Source organism: Strigops habroptila, chromosome 3, assembly GCF_004027225.2.
Source record: "Strigops habroptila isolate Jane chromosome 3, bStrHab1.2.pri, whole genome shotgun sequence".
In the NCBI taxonomy this organism is placed as follows: Eukaryota; Metazoa; Chordata; class Aves; order Psittaciformes; family Psittacidae; genus Strigops; species Strigops habroptila.
In genome coordinates, this window is record NC_044279.2 from 40,911,141 (window position 1) to 40,928,257 (window position 17,117).

Here is a 17,117-nt window from a genome sequence, read left to right on the forward strand (position 1 = left end):
AGTATGTAAAAATACATGGAGTGAGCAATTGCATGCAATGGAAAAGATTGATACAGACTGCTTGAACAATGTAAAATTCAGCTTAAAATTTAACTTGATGTGCCTCGCCTTTAAGAAACTTCCTAGAGCATTCAGATCTACTGGGTTGTTTAATATTCTCCTGTGAGAAACACTGTGAGCTGTGTCACTTGGGAATTTAAAGTAATGCAAGAATAAAGCATTAGAAAATACACTGTAGTAATTTATTCTTCACTGGCAGATCAGGAAGCTAACTTACCTAGAAGGTCTTTCCCAGCTCAAATTCAAACAAGTCATGGTTCTGTGATTGTGAAGACTAATAAGCTTCCACCATTAAAGGTCATCTTTTTAGTTCATGGTTAAGATGACACCAGCTACTGCTGCTTTTTGTCTTAAAATATTTGAATACATTTTTTTGTTACTTGATTCTGTTTCTGTAAAAAAATATTCATAATCCTTTTGCATCCCCTTCCCTTTTTCTTTTCTTCTCCCCTTCTCAAACAGCTGTCCCATCTGGTCAGCTATCTCTCTGCTCTGCAGTCTCGAGGAGCTGTTTGTTGTTTTCAGCCACATATTTATCTGAATCAATCAAATTAATTCCAAGAGACTAGTCTGGACATGGATTGACTACTGAGGCAACATCGCTTGCAATGTTTAATCAGCACCCATATGTAATTTCTTGGGATAAGCATGGGGTTCACCTGAAAAGGCTGCTACTAAACAAATATTGAAAGAATTAATTGGCAACTTTTGAAGTGCCCGTGAAATTGTCACAGACATGTTCTGCAAAGATAGGTATGATTTTTTGCTCTATCACTTGTAACAGGCATAGAGTTAAAAACGTTCTGAAATGCAGCTGGCTCTTTGATCCAATGGAGTCATTTAGCAAGTTACGGTACACCAAGAGAGGCTGTGTGATGTAATGGTACTTTTAAGATTTAAGGATTTAGATTTATCAGAGTGGGGAGTATAAGTCCTCATTTCCAGTAAAGTAGGGAAAGTGGATTTAACGGTTTCATGTAAGAGTAACTCAGTATGCTATTTCTGTGTTTGAACATATAAATTGCTGAAAACAGCAATATAGGTTGAACTTTAGTCTGTACTCCTGTTTCTCATACTCATAGCCTATGAACCAGAGAGAATACACCTCCCATTGGACAGCATCGCCATTCATGGAGTGGTAGCAAAGTTTTAACATAAGTGAAGTATTGAGAAATACCAGATGTATTAGTTTCCATAGAGCTACCATATATCTAAGTATTTCCAGAACCATACTGCCTTCTGGAAATTTCGTAAAGTGGACAAAAAGAAGTATTTGGTAGTTTGTCTGGGATTGCAGGTGTCTTGGCAATCTGGTTAGAGCAATAGCTGTAGATGACTAGAAGTCCCAGAAGAACAGCCACTGCTCAGGCACAGATAAGTTGCATCTTTTTTCCCAGCATGTCAGTCAAAAATTAAAATTAAAGAAGGCTTAATATCTCCCTAGGAAACAAAATATCAAAGGTATGCAGGCTCTTTACTATTTTCAATTAGCCTTTCTCTTTCTCATGAGCCTCATAAATTTCTCTGTCCCATTAACTGAAAAGTTTCCTTATACAAGAAAACTCTTTAAGGTCCATGTAGATGTACTTGCATTTTTTGATTAAATATATTTTCTTGCCCACTCTTTCCATAGTATACCTAGAATATGAGAATATGCGTTCTATCTTCCCCTTCACTTGCAGCTCAGTGTTGTCTTTTTTTCTTATATCCCATCTGAATTGTTCGTAGGTTCTGCAGAGTATGTATCTTTCCTTTTTTTCCGAGGTAGCTCTTTTGTTGTACATGCAGTCTAATAAATACTTACACATTAATTACAAAGTTTATAAATGTGGTAAACCATTTAACATGTACACAAAAAAAAAAAAAAGGAATATTCATTGTTCCTATTGTTTCCCAAACATAAATCTAAAAACTACACCATACTGTTTTCATGAGGAGACATCGTATCTATTTCAACAGTAGAGAGGAACACTCAAATCAACTTTGGACAGAAATGGAGAGATACCCCACTGAAACTAGAGATGGAGCTGAAGTAACTATTCAAGGTGGAATTTGTCCAGTGCAGTACCTCTGCAGAAGTGCTGTAAGGTACCTTGAAATGTAGACATTTTATATAGAGCTAAAATGTTTGCATATACAGCAGTGCAGCATTGGGTAAGATAACCAAATTTCATTTAGGTCTGATGCTCAGTTATGTATCCTGGCATAGAGTACTGTGCTTGCAAGAAAACTGTAATCCTTCACATCAAATCTTTCAGAGAGACGCTAGTAAAAGGCTGGACTGGAGTATCTGTAAAAAAGATATATTTTGTATTCCCTTTCTTACGCTGTCTTTATCTCTCATGCTTAATGGCCAAAGAATTGGATGATGGAAGAGAGAAGGCATTCCTGTCTGGTACTGGTTCCAAGTTTGAAATAAAACTGACACTAATAGCAGCTCTATATTCTGTGCATAGCATTCAGCCTGTTTGACATAGGTTGCTATGAAAGATAAGAAGGATTTGAGAGAGCCAAAAGGATTTGAGTTGCTGTACCAGTTAAAGCAATGGCTTCTGAGAATATCAGGATCCAGAACAATTTCCTTTTATACATATATATATTTTTATTATTTTTAACTTTGCTTGCTAAATCACTGTGTGAGCCACTGTTAACCTGTGCATTCAGTCTGATGTAGAGACAATCAGCACTGTGCTCTGTAGAGCAGCATTGTAGGAGTGTAAATATCAGAATCCAGCCTCCCACCCTCTCTTTTTTTCTTTCATGTGTACAAATCTGAAAACAAATATTTTAATTTGCATTGGCTAGAGCCAGGAGCAATGCAAACAATTGTAATTCTGTCCTCACTGATAATGTGATGACTCCAACACAGATCATTCTGTGCTGAAGAGGTATTTTGTCCTTTGAAGAGATGCAGAGGATAGGATGACACCACTTACAGAAATAACACAAAATGTTTCAGCCACACATGCACTTAACAAATGAAGTATCATCTCTGGACTTGTTCATATTTGGTTGCTTTTAATCTGAGTAAACAGCATTGCATTGATTAGAGAGAGCTGTATACACTGCAGCTTTTTGCCTTGCTGTGCATCAGGAGTGTATTTGGACCAGTTTTACTGCTGTTTGGATGAGAATTAATTTTGTATCAGAAGACATAATTCTGTAGGCAAGCCTCACTGCTTAGAGATATTTTGTTGGCTTACCAGCTGCCTTCCCAGGCTGCTTTTATGTGGTGCAGGCAAGCCTTTCTGTGGCACTGCTATCATACATGTTTGCAGAGAACGGATATTGGCTTCTTTCTCTGAATGCTGGCTAAAAGCACTGCACTTTGGCATTGCTCTCAAATCCTCTAAGAGTCAACATCATCTTTTCCTAATAACTCTTTGTGTGCCTGATAATTATGTTTGCAGCTAGACCCATACAGAAACCCTAAATGCTTTCTCCCTCTAGGAAAAGACTACAAAGAAAGCTAAGAAGCTTTCATCATTAGAGGTAAGCTTTTTCTGAGGCCATTGTAAGGTTATTGGTATAAGTTATTATAGCCATACTGGGAAGAGGCCTCAGAGAGCTAGAGGATGCTGGCTGCTTCCTCAAAATCGTGTCAGCGTAAACTTTTTGAGAACTACCTGTGCTGATAATAAGGGTAGTATAGAAAGGATCACTCTGGTTAATTATCAGAACATGATCTGGGGTTGTTCTTCACTAGTCTATGAGTAACTATAGCTCATAGTGAAGTAAACCAAAAAGTTTTCAGGCCCATTTCACCTGAGTGAAGTCCACCTGAATTTAGGCAAGTAATAGAGGTACCTAAACCAGAAGCTTAATGATAACCTTGAATGCCTTCCATAGTGTATCTCTAGAGGAGGAAGTTACTAACCCCCAGTCAGAAATATTTATGCGAAGTATTTTCTTCATCTTGATGTTTAACAAGAAAGTCTAAGGATGCTCTTAGCTTGGATAGCTTGCTCACTTCCTTTAAGCCTGTGTTTGCAATTCTAAATGCTAATCTGACAGACTATTTTGAGTATCTGTAAATTATTAGATTATTGTTGAATGATGACTGTTACATGTCTGTTAAGGGAATATAATTTTAAACCAGCTCTAATTCAACATCTTTCTAATTCAACATCTGTTCAACATCTTTGTCGGCGACATGGACAGTGGGATTGAGTGCGCCCTCAGCAAGTTTGCTGACAACACCAAGCTGTGTGGTTCGGTTGATACGCTGGAGGGAAGGGATGCCATCCAGAGGGACCTTGACACGCTTGAGAGGTGGGCAGATGCCAACCTTATGAAGTTTAACCAAGCCAAGTGTAAGGTCCTACACCTGGGTCAGGGCAATCCCAGGCACTGCTACAGGTTGGGCAGAGAAGAGATTCAGAGCAGCCCTGCAGAGAAGGACTTGGGGGTGTTGGTTGATGAGAAGCTTAACATGAGCCGGCAGTGTGCGCTTGCAGCCCACAAAGCCAGCCATTTTCTGGGCTACATCAAAAGAAGCGTGACCAGCAGGTCAAAGGAGGTGATCCTGCCCCTCTACTCTGCTCTCCTGAGACCTCACTTGGAGTACTGTGTACAGGTCTGGTGTCCTCAACATAAAAAGGACATGGAGCTGTTGGAGCGAGTCCAGAGGAGGGCCACGAGGATGATAAGAGGGCTGGAGCACCTCCCGTATGAAGACAGGCTGAGAAAGTTGGGGCTGTTCAGCCTGGAGAAGAGAAGGCTGCGTGGAGACCTCATAGCAGCCTTCCAGTATCTGAAGGGGGTCTACAAGGATGCTGGGGAGGGACTCTTCCTTAGGGACTGTAGTGGTAGGACAAGGGGTAATGGCTTCAAACTTAAACAGGGGAAGTTTAGACTAGATATAAGGAAGAAGCTCTTTACAGTGAGGGTGGTGAAGCACTGGAATGGGTTGCCCAGGGAGGTTGTGGATGCTCCATCCCTTGCGGTGTTCAAGGCCAAGTTGGACAGAGCCTTGGGTGACATGGTTCAGTGCGACGTGTCCCTGCCCATGGCAGGGAGGTTGGAACTAGATGATCTTAAGGTCCTTTCCAACCCTTACTATTCTATGATTCTAATTCATCTTGCCTTTTACATTTGTAGATGACCTAGTAAAATCTATGTTACTTAGTGTGTGGTGATTAGGATTTCTAGGACTCTTTGGATGTTTTATTCTCTGATTGTGTGTACGTTAATTACCACTAAATGTTGACTAATAAATTGGGTGCCACTGTAAAAAACAAAAAACAAAACAACAACAAAAAAAACCCCAAACCAAAAAAACACAAAAAAAAACCCCAAACCCAACAAAAAACCCAGAAAAAAAACCCCACCCAAACCCCCACCAAAACACAAACAAACCAAAAAACAAAAAAACCCCAAAACTGCCAGCCAAGAGCATTTAATTACAGCTGTTTGTGTTGAAAATGCTGAAGACCATGGAACAATGTGCTGAATGGAACGAGCAAGAGTTGCCACCCTGTGCTTTGCATGTTAAAAGTAATGAGGGCAGTCCAAACAAAATTATTTGCATTCTGTCCAACTTTGGCTTGAAAACACCATACAGTTCCACAGAATAGCTTAATTGCTTAGTGTAGCATAATTGCCAGGCATGGGGAGTAATATAATCTACATGTCTGACCATGAAATGAACCAAAGAAGCTGCTGCTTTTTAACAGCTTGGTTTGGATTTATCTGAGCTTTAGAATTGTTCTAAGTGTAAATCCAGATGTTGATTGCTGTAGCAGTACCTTGTGTTTCATCTTCCTGCATCCTAGTGTTATGGACTTGTGGATTTTCTGGATCCCCAAAACCATCAAGTGGGGTGAATCGCAGGTTGTGCCTGTGAGGCCCTGGGTAGGATTGGGAACAGTCTGTGCCTGAGAGCGATGTCTGGCTCTGTCCTGCTGCGCCTTAGTCTTTGTTTGAAACAGGGTGAGAAGAGCTGGATGTGCTTGGGGAGTTTATAGCTTGCTACTGAATCTGATCTGCTGCTTAATCTAATAAAAATTTGAAGTTTATGGGAGTTTTAAACAGTGCAGTTTTAATGACTGCTTTCTATTTTCCGGGTGGTTAACATTCATTACAGTTTTGTTATTTATTTCACTGACTTCCCCAGGATGCTCTAAATAATGAATAGAAAGATGCTTTCCAAGCAGTCGAGTCTACTGTGGTGAGTGCATTTGTAATATGATGCTTACCTGTGTATTTTCAGGAGGAGGTGATTCTCAGTAGTTTAGAATAGCAAGCAAAACTGGTTATACACTTAGGTGATACATATCAGGCTGAAAGTGTGTTTGGGAAACAAGCTTCTCTCTGGGTATGCATTCTCTCATGTTCTAGCTTTGTGTACAATTGTTTATATTCCTATGATTTCACAAAGCAGATGCATCTTCTGTTTGCTTCTAGTTATTTTTGCAACTGAATTGTTCTTATTGCATGGTTAGTTCCTTGTTGATACCATGTTCAAATGTATGTGAAGATAAATACGGATAAGTGCCTCACATTGTAGTGTTGAAAATAACTACAGTTGTATTCCTTGTTGGAACACTCTTTGGTATGAAAGAGAAGTTATATCTCATAGGGTTGCATGCTGTCAGTGTTTCTTGTATCAAGATTGATCCCTTGATTTTGTCTGCCTGTAGGGTTTATCCCACCCTTGTAGAATCACCCAACATGTGGTAACAGCTTAAGCCTTTCTACTATTTGTAACTGGATCATGAAAAGAAAGCTTGCTATTTTAGTGGTGATTCTAGGCATCCTTGGGCTTTATTTTTTTTGTGGGGTCTTTTTGTGGTTTTGGTTTTGGGTTTTGTTTTGTTTTTTGTTTTTGTTTGAATTCAATATTATCCAAAAAGGAGAACTCTCCATGGACCACAGCATGGTTTGCCTTTAAGTCCTAGGTGAAAAATGCAAACATGAGAATACTCGGAGAAATCCAAGGTACCATCAACAACCGAACCAAAAACTAAGCAGTAGGAGTTGTTTGGCAAGGCATGAGCCTAGTGGTATCTTCTGTTAATAAACATAAGTGGCTTCTATTGCAAATGCAGAAGGTTAGGTCATATCCTCATAGAACCAGCTGTCTGACCTGACTGTCAGTTTACAGACTTTGTTTCTGAAACTCAGGTTTATGCACCAGGGGGAAAAAAACCAACCCACCCCACCCCCCCAAAAAAACCCCCACAACCAAAGAACCCAACGAAACAAAGTGAAAACTAAACAACCCACCTTAGATGCCTAAATATGGATTTCTTTCTTTGGAAGCAAACCTCAGCCGTCACATTTACAGTTTTTGGCTAAAGTATAGACCAGTTACAGCAGGGTAACACTTGGACCTTAGGTCTGACTAAAAGACAGCTGAAGCTGATAGTAATACCGGTAGTGACTCCACTGAGTTTTGAATTTTATTTTGTTAAGAGAAAATAACCTCTTCAATGTAATTTTATTAGAGACAGACCGCATGACCTAGCATGCACCATTCAATATGCTATCTAGACATATTTCTTATTGCATATGCATTAGAGAAGGTATGTTGTGAACGTTATGCATTTAAAATTAATTTAAATGGTATTCAAATTAGGTTTGTGTGGGCTTCGTCTACTCAGTTAATTCAGTTTAAACACAATTGGCTTTCAGTTGCACTGAAGTCATGAATATTCTATGATTTTATTGTCAAAAATGGCAGAAGAGACATTGGCTCTTTCTTGTGCTGTTAGTGGATTTTAACTTTCTGGCAGTCAAATCTTGTTTATAGTTTTGTTTCATTCTCCGCTGCCATTTGCATCCTTCAAGAGAACTTTTGAGGGGAGACGTTTTTTAGTTTGGGTTTGGTTTTGGTTTTTTTTATGTTATCATAGTGTCTAGGACTTAGTATTCTGACAACGGGTTTTCCCTCTCTGACCCTGTCAGTGTTACTTTTTGAAGGCACTTGAGTAGGAAGTACTTGATGATGATGAAAAATTTTCATCTATGTCACCTTTAGTCAAATAATCTTTGCTCTTCTCTTTCCTTTAACTTTTCCTTGATGTCTGTAGCTGGAATTCACTAGCTGTTCTCAGTGAATACTCTGTGTGCCACTGTGGTGTAGAGTGGGATGAGGGTGATCATGCAGAGGTTCCTCCCATCAAATATTAAATCAAAACCCAGTATTAGTTACTTTAAAAAAAACCCGGTCAAAATAATAATAAAAAACCCCACCCAACCAAACCCACCAAACAAAAAAACCCCAAACCCAAAATCCCAAATCCAAACCCACCAACAAAACAAAACCACCCTGAAACCCTACCACATATACATCTGAGGAAGACAGAAAATCAGTTACAAAGAGTGACAGCAAATTGCAAATCAGTCCTAATGATTATTTATGTTTTTTCTGAACAGGTGCACAGTCAGGATGTAACCTTCTGTAAAATGGAAACCTGTGAAGAAAGATAACAGCTGGAGTTAAAAGTAGTGGCTGAATATTTCTCTTCTTAAGCATCAGCTTTTTAAAACGCTATGTTGATTTGGAAAGTCCTGAGAGTGAACTGCAAAGTTTTCCTCAGCTCAACCGATGGCTTTCTTAGTCATTTCTCCAAGTCACTGGTGTTCAGAGATGATGTGTGATGGAAAAAACACCATGTCTCTGTGTTTGTAGCCCCTGACTTTTGGATTAGTTTGCTGTATTGCTGAACCGATTTCATTTTGAAGGGCAAGGAGTGAATGTGATGGATTTATCTTCAGAGATGAACAAACATGGAAGGAATCCAGTAAGTCATAAACTAGAAGATCAAAAGAAGGTAAGATTATCCTTAATTATATTTAATTACATTTGAACCACTTGCAAACTCTGTGATGATTTTTAGTAAACTGGAAATTAATGTGCTTTAGAGGATAGTTTGCTATGCTTACACACTAATGCAGTGCAGCAAACTTCTGTAATGGGACTCTATTTCTTCATTGTCTAGTTATTTGCTTTCCGATGCTGTTCAATTGCCTGGTAATTTTGTATCAAAAGCTCCTTGAATTTGTCTAGAAATTTGTTTAGCAAAACCTTTACTCATTATCAATGCTGAGTTTATGGCATAGACCTGCTGATCCAAAGTAAGTATCTGACATCAGCCTGAGTCAGTTCGAGATCTTCATCTTTTACAGTGGATGTGTGGATAGACCTTTCCTATCGTATCCTACCAGTAGTTCTGTATAATTTGGTTTTCCAATAATTTGTTGTTCTTCCAGTTTTACCCTTCAGTACCCAAGGCAGTTTCAGCATGTAAATTCGTGCTTCCACGGCACGGGAAATCTGCCCGTTTCTGCAACAGACTATCTCAAAAGGCTTGTCTTCCCACTTCGTCTGCTTTACTTACTTGTACTATGGAATGGAATTTTTTCTAATGCTTATTTAAGAAACATCAATTTGATGCTTTTAAATATCTTTGGGTCCTCCTTCTATTTTCCAAAGCTTTATTGGTATTTTGATAGTATGTTTATGGATTTTTCCTGGGGGGGAAAAAAAAAAAGGTTTTTATGTGTGTGTGTTTGTTTAATCTCAGTTTATTAGGAGTTCAAAATGAACACTTTTTGTGCCTAGGCTCTAATATAAGGTCTGCATTGAATGGCAACTAGCAGAGAGAGTGAATTCTGGTGTAGTGTTCTGTGTGTGCGGTGCACTTCATACTAAGCCTTAAAATGAGGTTTACTGGCCTCTGCATAGATTCAGGGGGCTGTTAATGTTCAAATCATGTATCAGAGTGCAGGTTATGTACTTTATTATTATACAGGCTTGTGATAAATGCTGCTGGGTTGGGTCTTCTTTTTGAATTTTGGAATGAAAGCTGCTTGCTAATGTTTTAAATAATTTTGATCTTGTTTGGGAAAAATAAAAATTAAAAGAATTTATGGGCAACATAAATTAATCAGTATTTAGACCTATAAAATCAGATACTTTGTTTTAGGGCCCCTGAGATTCGTATGTGTTAATCTAAGTCATTCGGTCAAAGCTAATAGGTCTTTAAAATGCAGAGAATTGCAGGAAATATACCCTGACAGAGCATGTGATGACATTATTGTGAAAATATATTCTGTGTTTGAACATTTTTTTTTACAATGGAAAAAACACAGAAGTATGTGATAGGAGATAACTGGTTTAGAGCATGGGACTTTCTCCAACTCATAATTCCAACCCTTCTGTGACACAAAAGAAAAGCTGAGAAATGTTAGCATTAGTCTTGCCATCCAGTGAACTCTCCTTTGAACCATCATTGTCTGATCTGGAATAGAGTGTGCTGGAGTCCCCTCTTCCCCCAGCCCCCCTCTTACTCAAAAGGTTTTTTTTTCCCTTCGTATCTAATACCTGCAGATTCACTTTTAGAGACTGACTCTTCAGATTGCTTAGGAGGAGAATGTTTGTTTCAAAGAGGATCTGTTGTACCTCAAGGTCAAATGTTTTCTTTGAGCCAATCTGTGGGTATTTTTTCCAGCTGTAGAACTATGCAACAACCACCAAAGGCTCTGCAGCTGCTAAAAGGCTCTGCTCCTGTGGTGTGGCTGATGCTAAAGTAAATGTGATGATAATAAACAGAAATCTAGTTAGTTTTCATTACATTCAGGGATCCTTACTAGTTGTTTAGTATCATTCATATGCTAGCACTGACTTCATTATAGAAGGCTAATATTTTAATAAAAAAAGGATTTAAAAGTGATGGGAAAACACAAGAACTAATAGTAATTTGGCCATCTCTTTATGCTGTGTTGGTTGTAAAGCAAATTTTGAATATGCTAGATGGAAATGAGTGAAATAAAAATGGACCAATTTAGGAAATACTGGCTGACTTACTGTCTGACATGGATGCCTTAGCTGTGGTCTACCTGGATCAGACCAGGCAAAAGTCAAGCTGAATCTCTTGGATAGCTCATGTTCTATCAACAAATGAAAAACAATGTGTTCTGGGAAGACTCAGCTGTTATGTTGCTGCAGAATGTCTTGTCAGTGGACTGTTTCCTGCATAGGGAATTTAGGAGAAAATAATCAATGGAGAAAAAAGCCAATTAAGGATATAAAACTTCTCAGGGAGTTTTAAAAATCAAGAGTGTGCTTTGACATTTAGGTTTTCTACTATTTTCATAGTTATATATAGGCTGTACAGTTACTTTCCTATGATCTGGATTTGGGTCTGGACAACTATGTTGATACAATTTTTGTGGGTTTAGTATATGAACTGTCATGTCTGTAGGACACTTGGATATGCTTCTTACCTCAAATATTTTATGATACCATAAAATGCTATCATCTACATCTTTAAATAGGTGCATACTCTTTTTATGGCTTCAGTAATATCAAGTTCCTTAGTCTTGCGGTAGCTGCAAGATGCAATGACGTGTTTACTGATTTCTGGCAGTAGTCTGTTTGTTTGTGAGACTGGCAGGTGTCTGGGCTGATACTCAGGTGGTTGACCCTTGTGAGCACAAAATTGAGTCTCAGCATGAAGTGAGAGCTGTTGGTAGCTGTGTGGAAGCAGTAGTCCAATTTCTGTGGCTAAAGTGTTGGTGAAAGGAGGGAAGCAGGCTAACAGAAGGCAGTGCAAAGTGGAAAAAAGAAGGATTATTGTAATAAATAAATTAATTTGACCTCCTATAGAAAGCAGGTATAGGCCTTCCTGCTACAAACTCTTCTAGCAGGGTGCAAAGCCTCAGGAAATTGGTTATGAGCTGGAATGGGCAGTTTTGGGATGTCCGTCAGCTTTATTTGCGTGAGGACCATGTCTTCATGTATCTTATGTACAAAACATGCCCTTCCTTCCTCCAAGCTGGATGTGTCAGGCATACAGCTCCATCATGTAGAGATTTCAGGTTAAATGCTGTGTTCTATATCTATTTTCCATTCCCACAATGTACTGTAATTTATTATTTAAAAAGTATAACATTCCAGGCTTTAGGACATAAATGCCAGTAAGCAGCAAATACATGTATCCCTGTTTACCGTATGGTGTGGGGGTTCACAATATTAGCACATTGTAAATGGTAGGGAGCGCTGGGAACTAGCAGTTTGAATAACACATTTCTGTAGGCAACTTGTAGCATATAACCATTTTTAAAACCCAGAAAAGACTGCTTTATCTATCTGTATTTCATCTCAGCAGGGTTCTTCTGTTTTCAAAATCAACATATAAATTTGTCATCTGCTGCCATATGCATGGTTTATGCTAGTCAAATCCACAAAATACATATCCAAAAATTCCTGACTACTCCAGTCATTTAATTTTAATGTTCCATCCTCTCCCACAGCTTCCTGCCCTCCCCTAAGAAAGTCCCATCATGGCCATTTCTTTAACAGACAATCCAGGTTACTTGGTATCTTCGAAAAACACCTGCTTGCTGCAGGCAGGCAAAGCCAAGCCCTTGAATGATGCTGCAGCTTTGGCCTTGTTAAAGTCTGGAGAGAGGGGATGAGAACCTGAGGGTGAGCTTCACTGTGGGCATGCCGATGAGCATGAGGCAACACGCAGGCAAATAACAGTTTGCAATACCTTCAAGTGTTGTTTACGTACCTGACCCTATGTAAAACCTATAAAACTTTCAGAACTATAGTAACATACGAAATGTGTCCCGCTAACAATAGTACTCAGTTCCTTAAAGGTCTGTTGTATCTGCTCTGTCTGCTATTTATTGCTTTCTGTTTCACAATGTCTAGGGTGTTTCAGACAAGGCCACTGAGTCCTTATCCTGCCTCAAACTGAAAGATGTGTGCCTAGATTTGAAATCTATCATGCAGAATACAGTAGTAATGTTATTCTTGCAGAACTGCTAGTTTCCAGAAGAGGAAACTTTGTGCCTCTGCTGACACCACTGACACATGGCTTGGAGCTCTGCTTGAATGCTCTTAACACATCTGCTTGGATGCTCTTGATGCAGAATGCTTGCTATGGTCAGAGGGATAGTTTTTCATCACATTTTGTTTTAAAATCTTTCAACCAAAGACCTTGGCCCTTCTGTTTAGGGGACTGATCCAAACCAAATGAAACTGAAGGAAAGTTTTCAGTACTGTACCACTACCCCTCCAAATATATGCTTTAAATTGAAATATGATAAAGCGCAAGGATCTCAGTTGCTTTCAGAACAAATTGCGTTATTTACTTCAGTCTTTCTTTTTTGCAGGCAGATGAGCCACTGAACTCAGAGGGATTTTTAATAGACACCAAGACTCTGTTACTGGGCAATAATTAAATATAATTAATAGGCAGGAATACTAAACAAGCCTTGTCTACTGTTGGATATTTTGCTCATCTCCTCGATAGCCATATAGAGATTTAGTTAATGTCCAATAATCTTTTTTCTTGATAGCATAAAGTAGTATTTTATTGTCAAAAGCATCAGGCAGTCTTGATATGCAGTCCTTCAAAAATCAAATCAATAGAGGTTTAGAAAGGATAGATGAAATGGAAGTAATCAGCATGTACATCACACTGTTCCTCCATCCCCTGCCTGCTTCATTTTAGTTGATATTCAGCGCAGAGATCAACATCTTGGGAAAAATCAGATGTCTTCATCATGAGGCAGGTGGGCCAGGAGCATCATTTGTTCTTGTGAACATGCTCATACTGCTCTGCATATGCTCCCTATTTTCACATCTTGGTTCTCATTTTTATGACTAATTCTGTAGTCACCCAACAACCATTTTAAAAAATAATGGCATGAAATATTGTGTAGGTCAGGGTTGTTGTTGTTGTAATTTAATAGCTCATTTTCTTTTGAAGACATAGGATCTGGATGATGTTGCTTGTTATCTCAACGAAAAAGTTGATTTCTCCCATTCTGTTTTTATTTCTAGCACTGAGGCTGCTCTAATGGAGCTTTGTCTTCTTCCCCCCCTCCCCACCCCAGTCCCTCTTACACATATATACATATATATGTACATTCTGTGAATTTTTTGTCCATCTGCCTATCTGTGTGTCTGTCAGGGGATGCTTTGCAAACAACTGGAGATCTGGTGAAGAGTCAAAGACTCCTTAAGCTCAATGTCCACTATTATCCCTTATCTCACAGCAGTTGGCAGGTTGTTTTCCCCCCTTTTTTTTTTCTCTCTCTCTCCAGGATCTATATTCAGTGTTTTAACTAAAAATAGTGGGGTGAGGGGATAGTGAGGGATCTTCAGGGCTAAGGGGAATGGTTCGTTCTCTTTTTAATTTGCTAATGTTTTTTTCTTTGATACCTTTGAATTAGACAGAGATAGGAAGAGTCCACCCAGTTGATAAGAAGTAATGGGCTGTGGAAATAAAACTACAGTGGGTTTCCAAATTCTTTGCTGTATCAGCCTGTCATATATTACTGCCATCTTTCCCTTAAGCTGTCTGTCTCCATACTCCATGAGTGTTCTGTTTCAAAATTTATGCTAGAAAGACTTGAATTATTTCCCTCTCTGTCAAATCTCCCTGGGGCCCCACCACCTGACTCTTCTCACTTGCTGAAATTTTTCTGTGTACTTTGCTAGTGCAGTTGTTCCAACAAAAAAAACCCCCAAACATTTACAATCTCAATAAATAGTGTTAAATATCATTTTATGAAATATGAAACCCATATTTAATAATTCATAATGTCCTCTGCTGCATGTTTTTTCCTCCTATTAGAGAACCATGATGTAAATAGGATACTATACATTTCTTTTTTTTATACTTTTTCCTTGCCTTTCCAAAGCCGCAATCTGCAACAAAGACTTAATTACATAGCGTATTTTAACCCAGTGCTACACCAAAACAGCTGATAAATACTGATCAATTAAGTATTTTCTTAAAAAAGATACTGGCTGAATAAAACTTGTTTAAGAATACCAGGTAAAAGTTTACAGGATGTCATGGCTGCCTGGTTGGAAGAAGCTCAGCTGCTTTACAGTTGTTTGTGCTGGCAGATTTTTGCGTAATCAGATAGCTGAAATGCATACTATTTTGTATGTACACATACAACATGATTTTGAATATGCACTACGGAGTAGAGTGAGAGGAAGAAGGCGGCTTTTTATTTGGGTTCATTACTTCACACCCGTGCAGAAAAAGTAATAATATTACTTACTGGCCTTGTTCTTCACTTACTACTAAAGGCACAGTTTCCCATTTCTACCAGTTGCATTGCTTTTCACAAATAAGCAAAGGTAGATTTAAGCTTCTTGTCTCAGATGGTCTTATCTAATTTGAATTAAGATGCAGTGGCTAAGAAGCAGAAAACATTGACATTCACGGAGGTAATCTCGTGATTATTCAGTTTGCTTGAGGACGCCTTGATGGTTACAAACTATCTGTGAGGTTTTCGTTTGTCAAGTGTAAAAGAAAAAAAGATTAGCAGCTTTCTACCGTGAATCCTGTTTTTTGATTGCTGTTGCTCCTAGCTGTTTCAAAGAAAGCTCTTGTTAGCTTCAATACAAAGAACAATTTAAGTGATAATAAATAGCTGAGCTAGTAAATAAAGTCACATGGCTTGCTTTGTTGTTTCTCTGCAGTGGTATTGCAAAATCAGGAAATCAAGGTAATTGTTAGTATTTTCCTGCTCTTACTGTTATTTTTTGAAAGTGTTTATGAATAATATTTGTTTAGCTGCTTTTGTCTTGAAATCATCATCTGGGAAAATCTTGAGTACTTTAAAGTTGAAATGTAGATTAGGAAAGGGTTGGGTTACCAAAATAATATGCGATCTTGTCCTGTCTTTCCTAAGAAGGAGCACAAGCTTGAGAAGCAGTTGCCCAGAGCACTGTGCAGTGCAGAATTTGAACTGAGGCTTTCAGGTGATCCTTTGTCTTGCACTGTGACATTGTTTTGTGATTTTTATCAGCCAACTTCACAAAGATCATGCCTTTGAAATGCTTTTTAAGGTTTTTGCAGTTTGAAATCTGATCTTTGCAATAGGAATGGACCCATAATGAGCGCATTAAGGGTCAACTGTCTTGCTTGCTGGCTTCTTAAAGTGTTTTCTTTAAGACACTCATCACACATCATCTTGTGGATGATTCTGTATCATGCTGCGCATTCAGAGTAAAAGCCTATTTTCTTGTCTCCCTTCTCTTGAACTTTGAGCTAGTCATGGGGCTTTTCTATGCTGAACAGGCTCCATACAAAAAAGACAAAAAAAGGAATAGCCAGGATCCCCCCCAGAATGTTGGGAAAAGTAAGTAAAAATAATCCGAAGTTCCTGTTTGCCCAGTCCTAGGCTAGATTTGAGTGTCTGAAAGACAAAATACTCACTAGAGCAATGTTGACATGGATGTAACTAAAGACACTTTTTTTCACTTTAATAATTCTGTTGCTCTCTTAAGTGAGAAGGTGCTGCTGTATTTACAAAATAGTTGGGCAAACTTGTTGGTTTTGCCACATTTGCATTGAGCTAGTTTCTCTAAATTACTCTGTATTTTTACCTTGAGATTTTAACCGGATCCTAAACTCAGGTCACGGACTCTGCATCTTCCTGATTATCTCTGCAGTCTTGCAGTACAAGTCAAGCATTACAAGTGGTGTTGGATCTGTGTGTCATGGATAGAAGTCCTACCTATTTAATTTTTCTAGTGCCTCTGGAATGCTAGTTATTGAAATTGGAAAGGAGAGCATCTGCTGCTGCTGTTGTTTGAGAAGTAGTAAACCACTGAGGGAATGCACAACAGTGTGCCTTTATGGGAGGGATATAAAGACCTTTGTAAGACCATATTTTGTAAATGCTAAAGCAAGAATTCTTTTTTGAGACTGCATTGTATGCCTGCTTATAAAGCAGAGTTAATAACCTTTTAAACTCATTCTAGATAGGTCTAGCCTTAAGCAACATATGAGAGGACAGCCCTGTCTGTTACCCTGGCTTTTAGCTTCTGAATAAAAGCATCTGGTGGAATCATTGAGTGATTACCAAAACCAAGTAGTAGTCCCAAATTAAACAATTCTTCTTAGAAACAGTATGTAAATATGCAGTCTGAATAGAGAGTTGTACAAATGCAGAAATGATGCACAGAAGTTTAAAGCCTGGCTTCTACAAATGAAGGAAATGCATGTGGAAAAAAAAATCACAACCCTCCATCACCTATATAATTAGGGTCAAGGTATATTGCTGAGGCT

The 17,117-nt window shown here is 38.6% G+C and overlaps 1 protein-coding gene across 1 annotated transcript in view; it reads left to right on the plus strand.

Annotated features, from left to right (window-relative positions):
• Positions 1-17,117, plus strand: part of NAV3 (neuron navigator 3) — a 547,425-nt gene that overhangs the window by 134,362 nt on the left and 395,946 nt on the right. The window contains exon 2 of the mRNA XM_030479342.1: positions 8,440-8,837. Coding sequence (XP_030335202.1) covers positions 8,766-8,837 — 72 coding nt within the window. The 5' untranslated portion in view covers positions 8,440-8,765. The remainder of the gene's footprint in view (positions 1-8,439; positions 8,838-17,117) is intronic.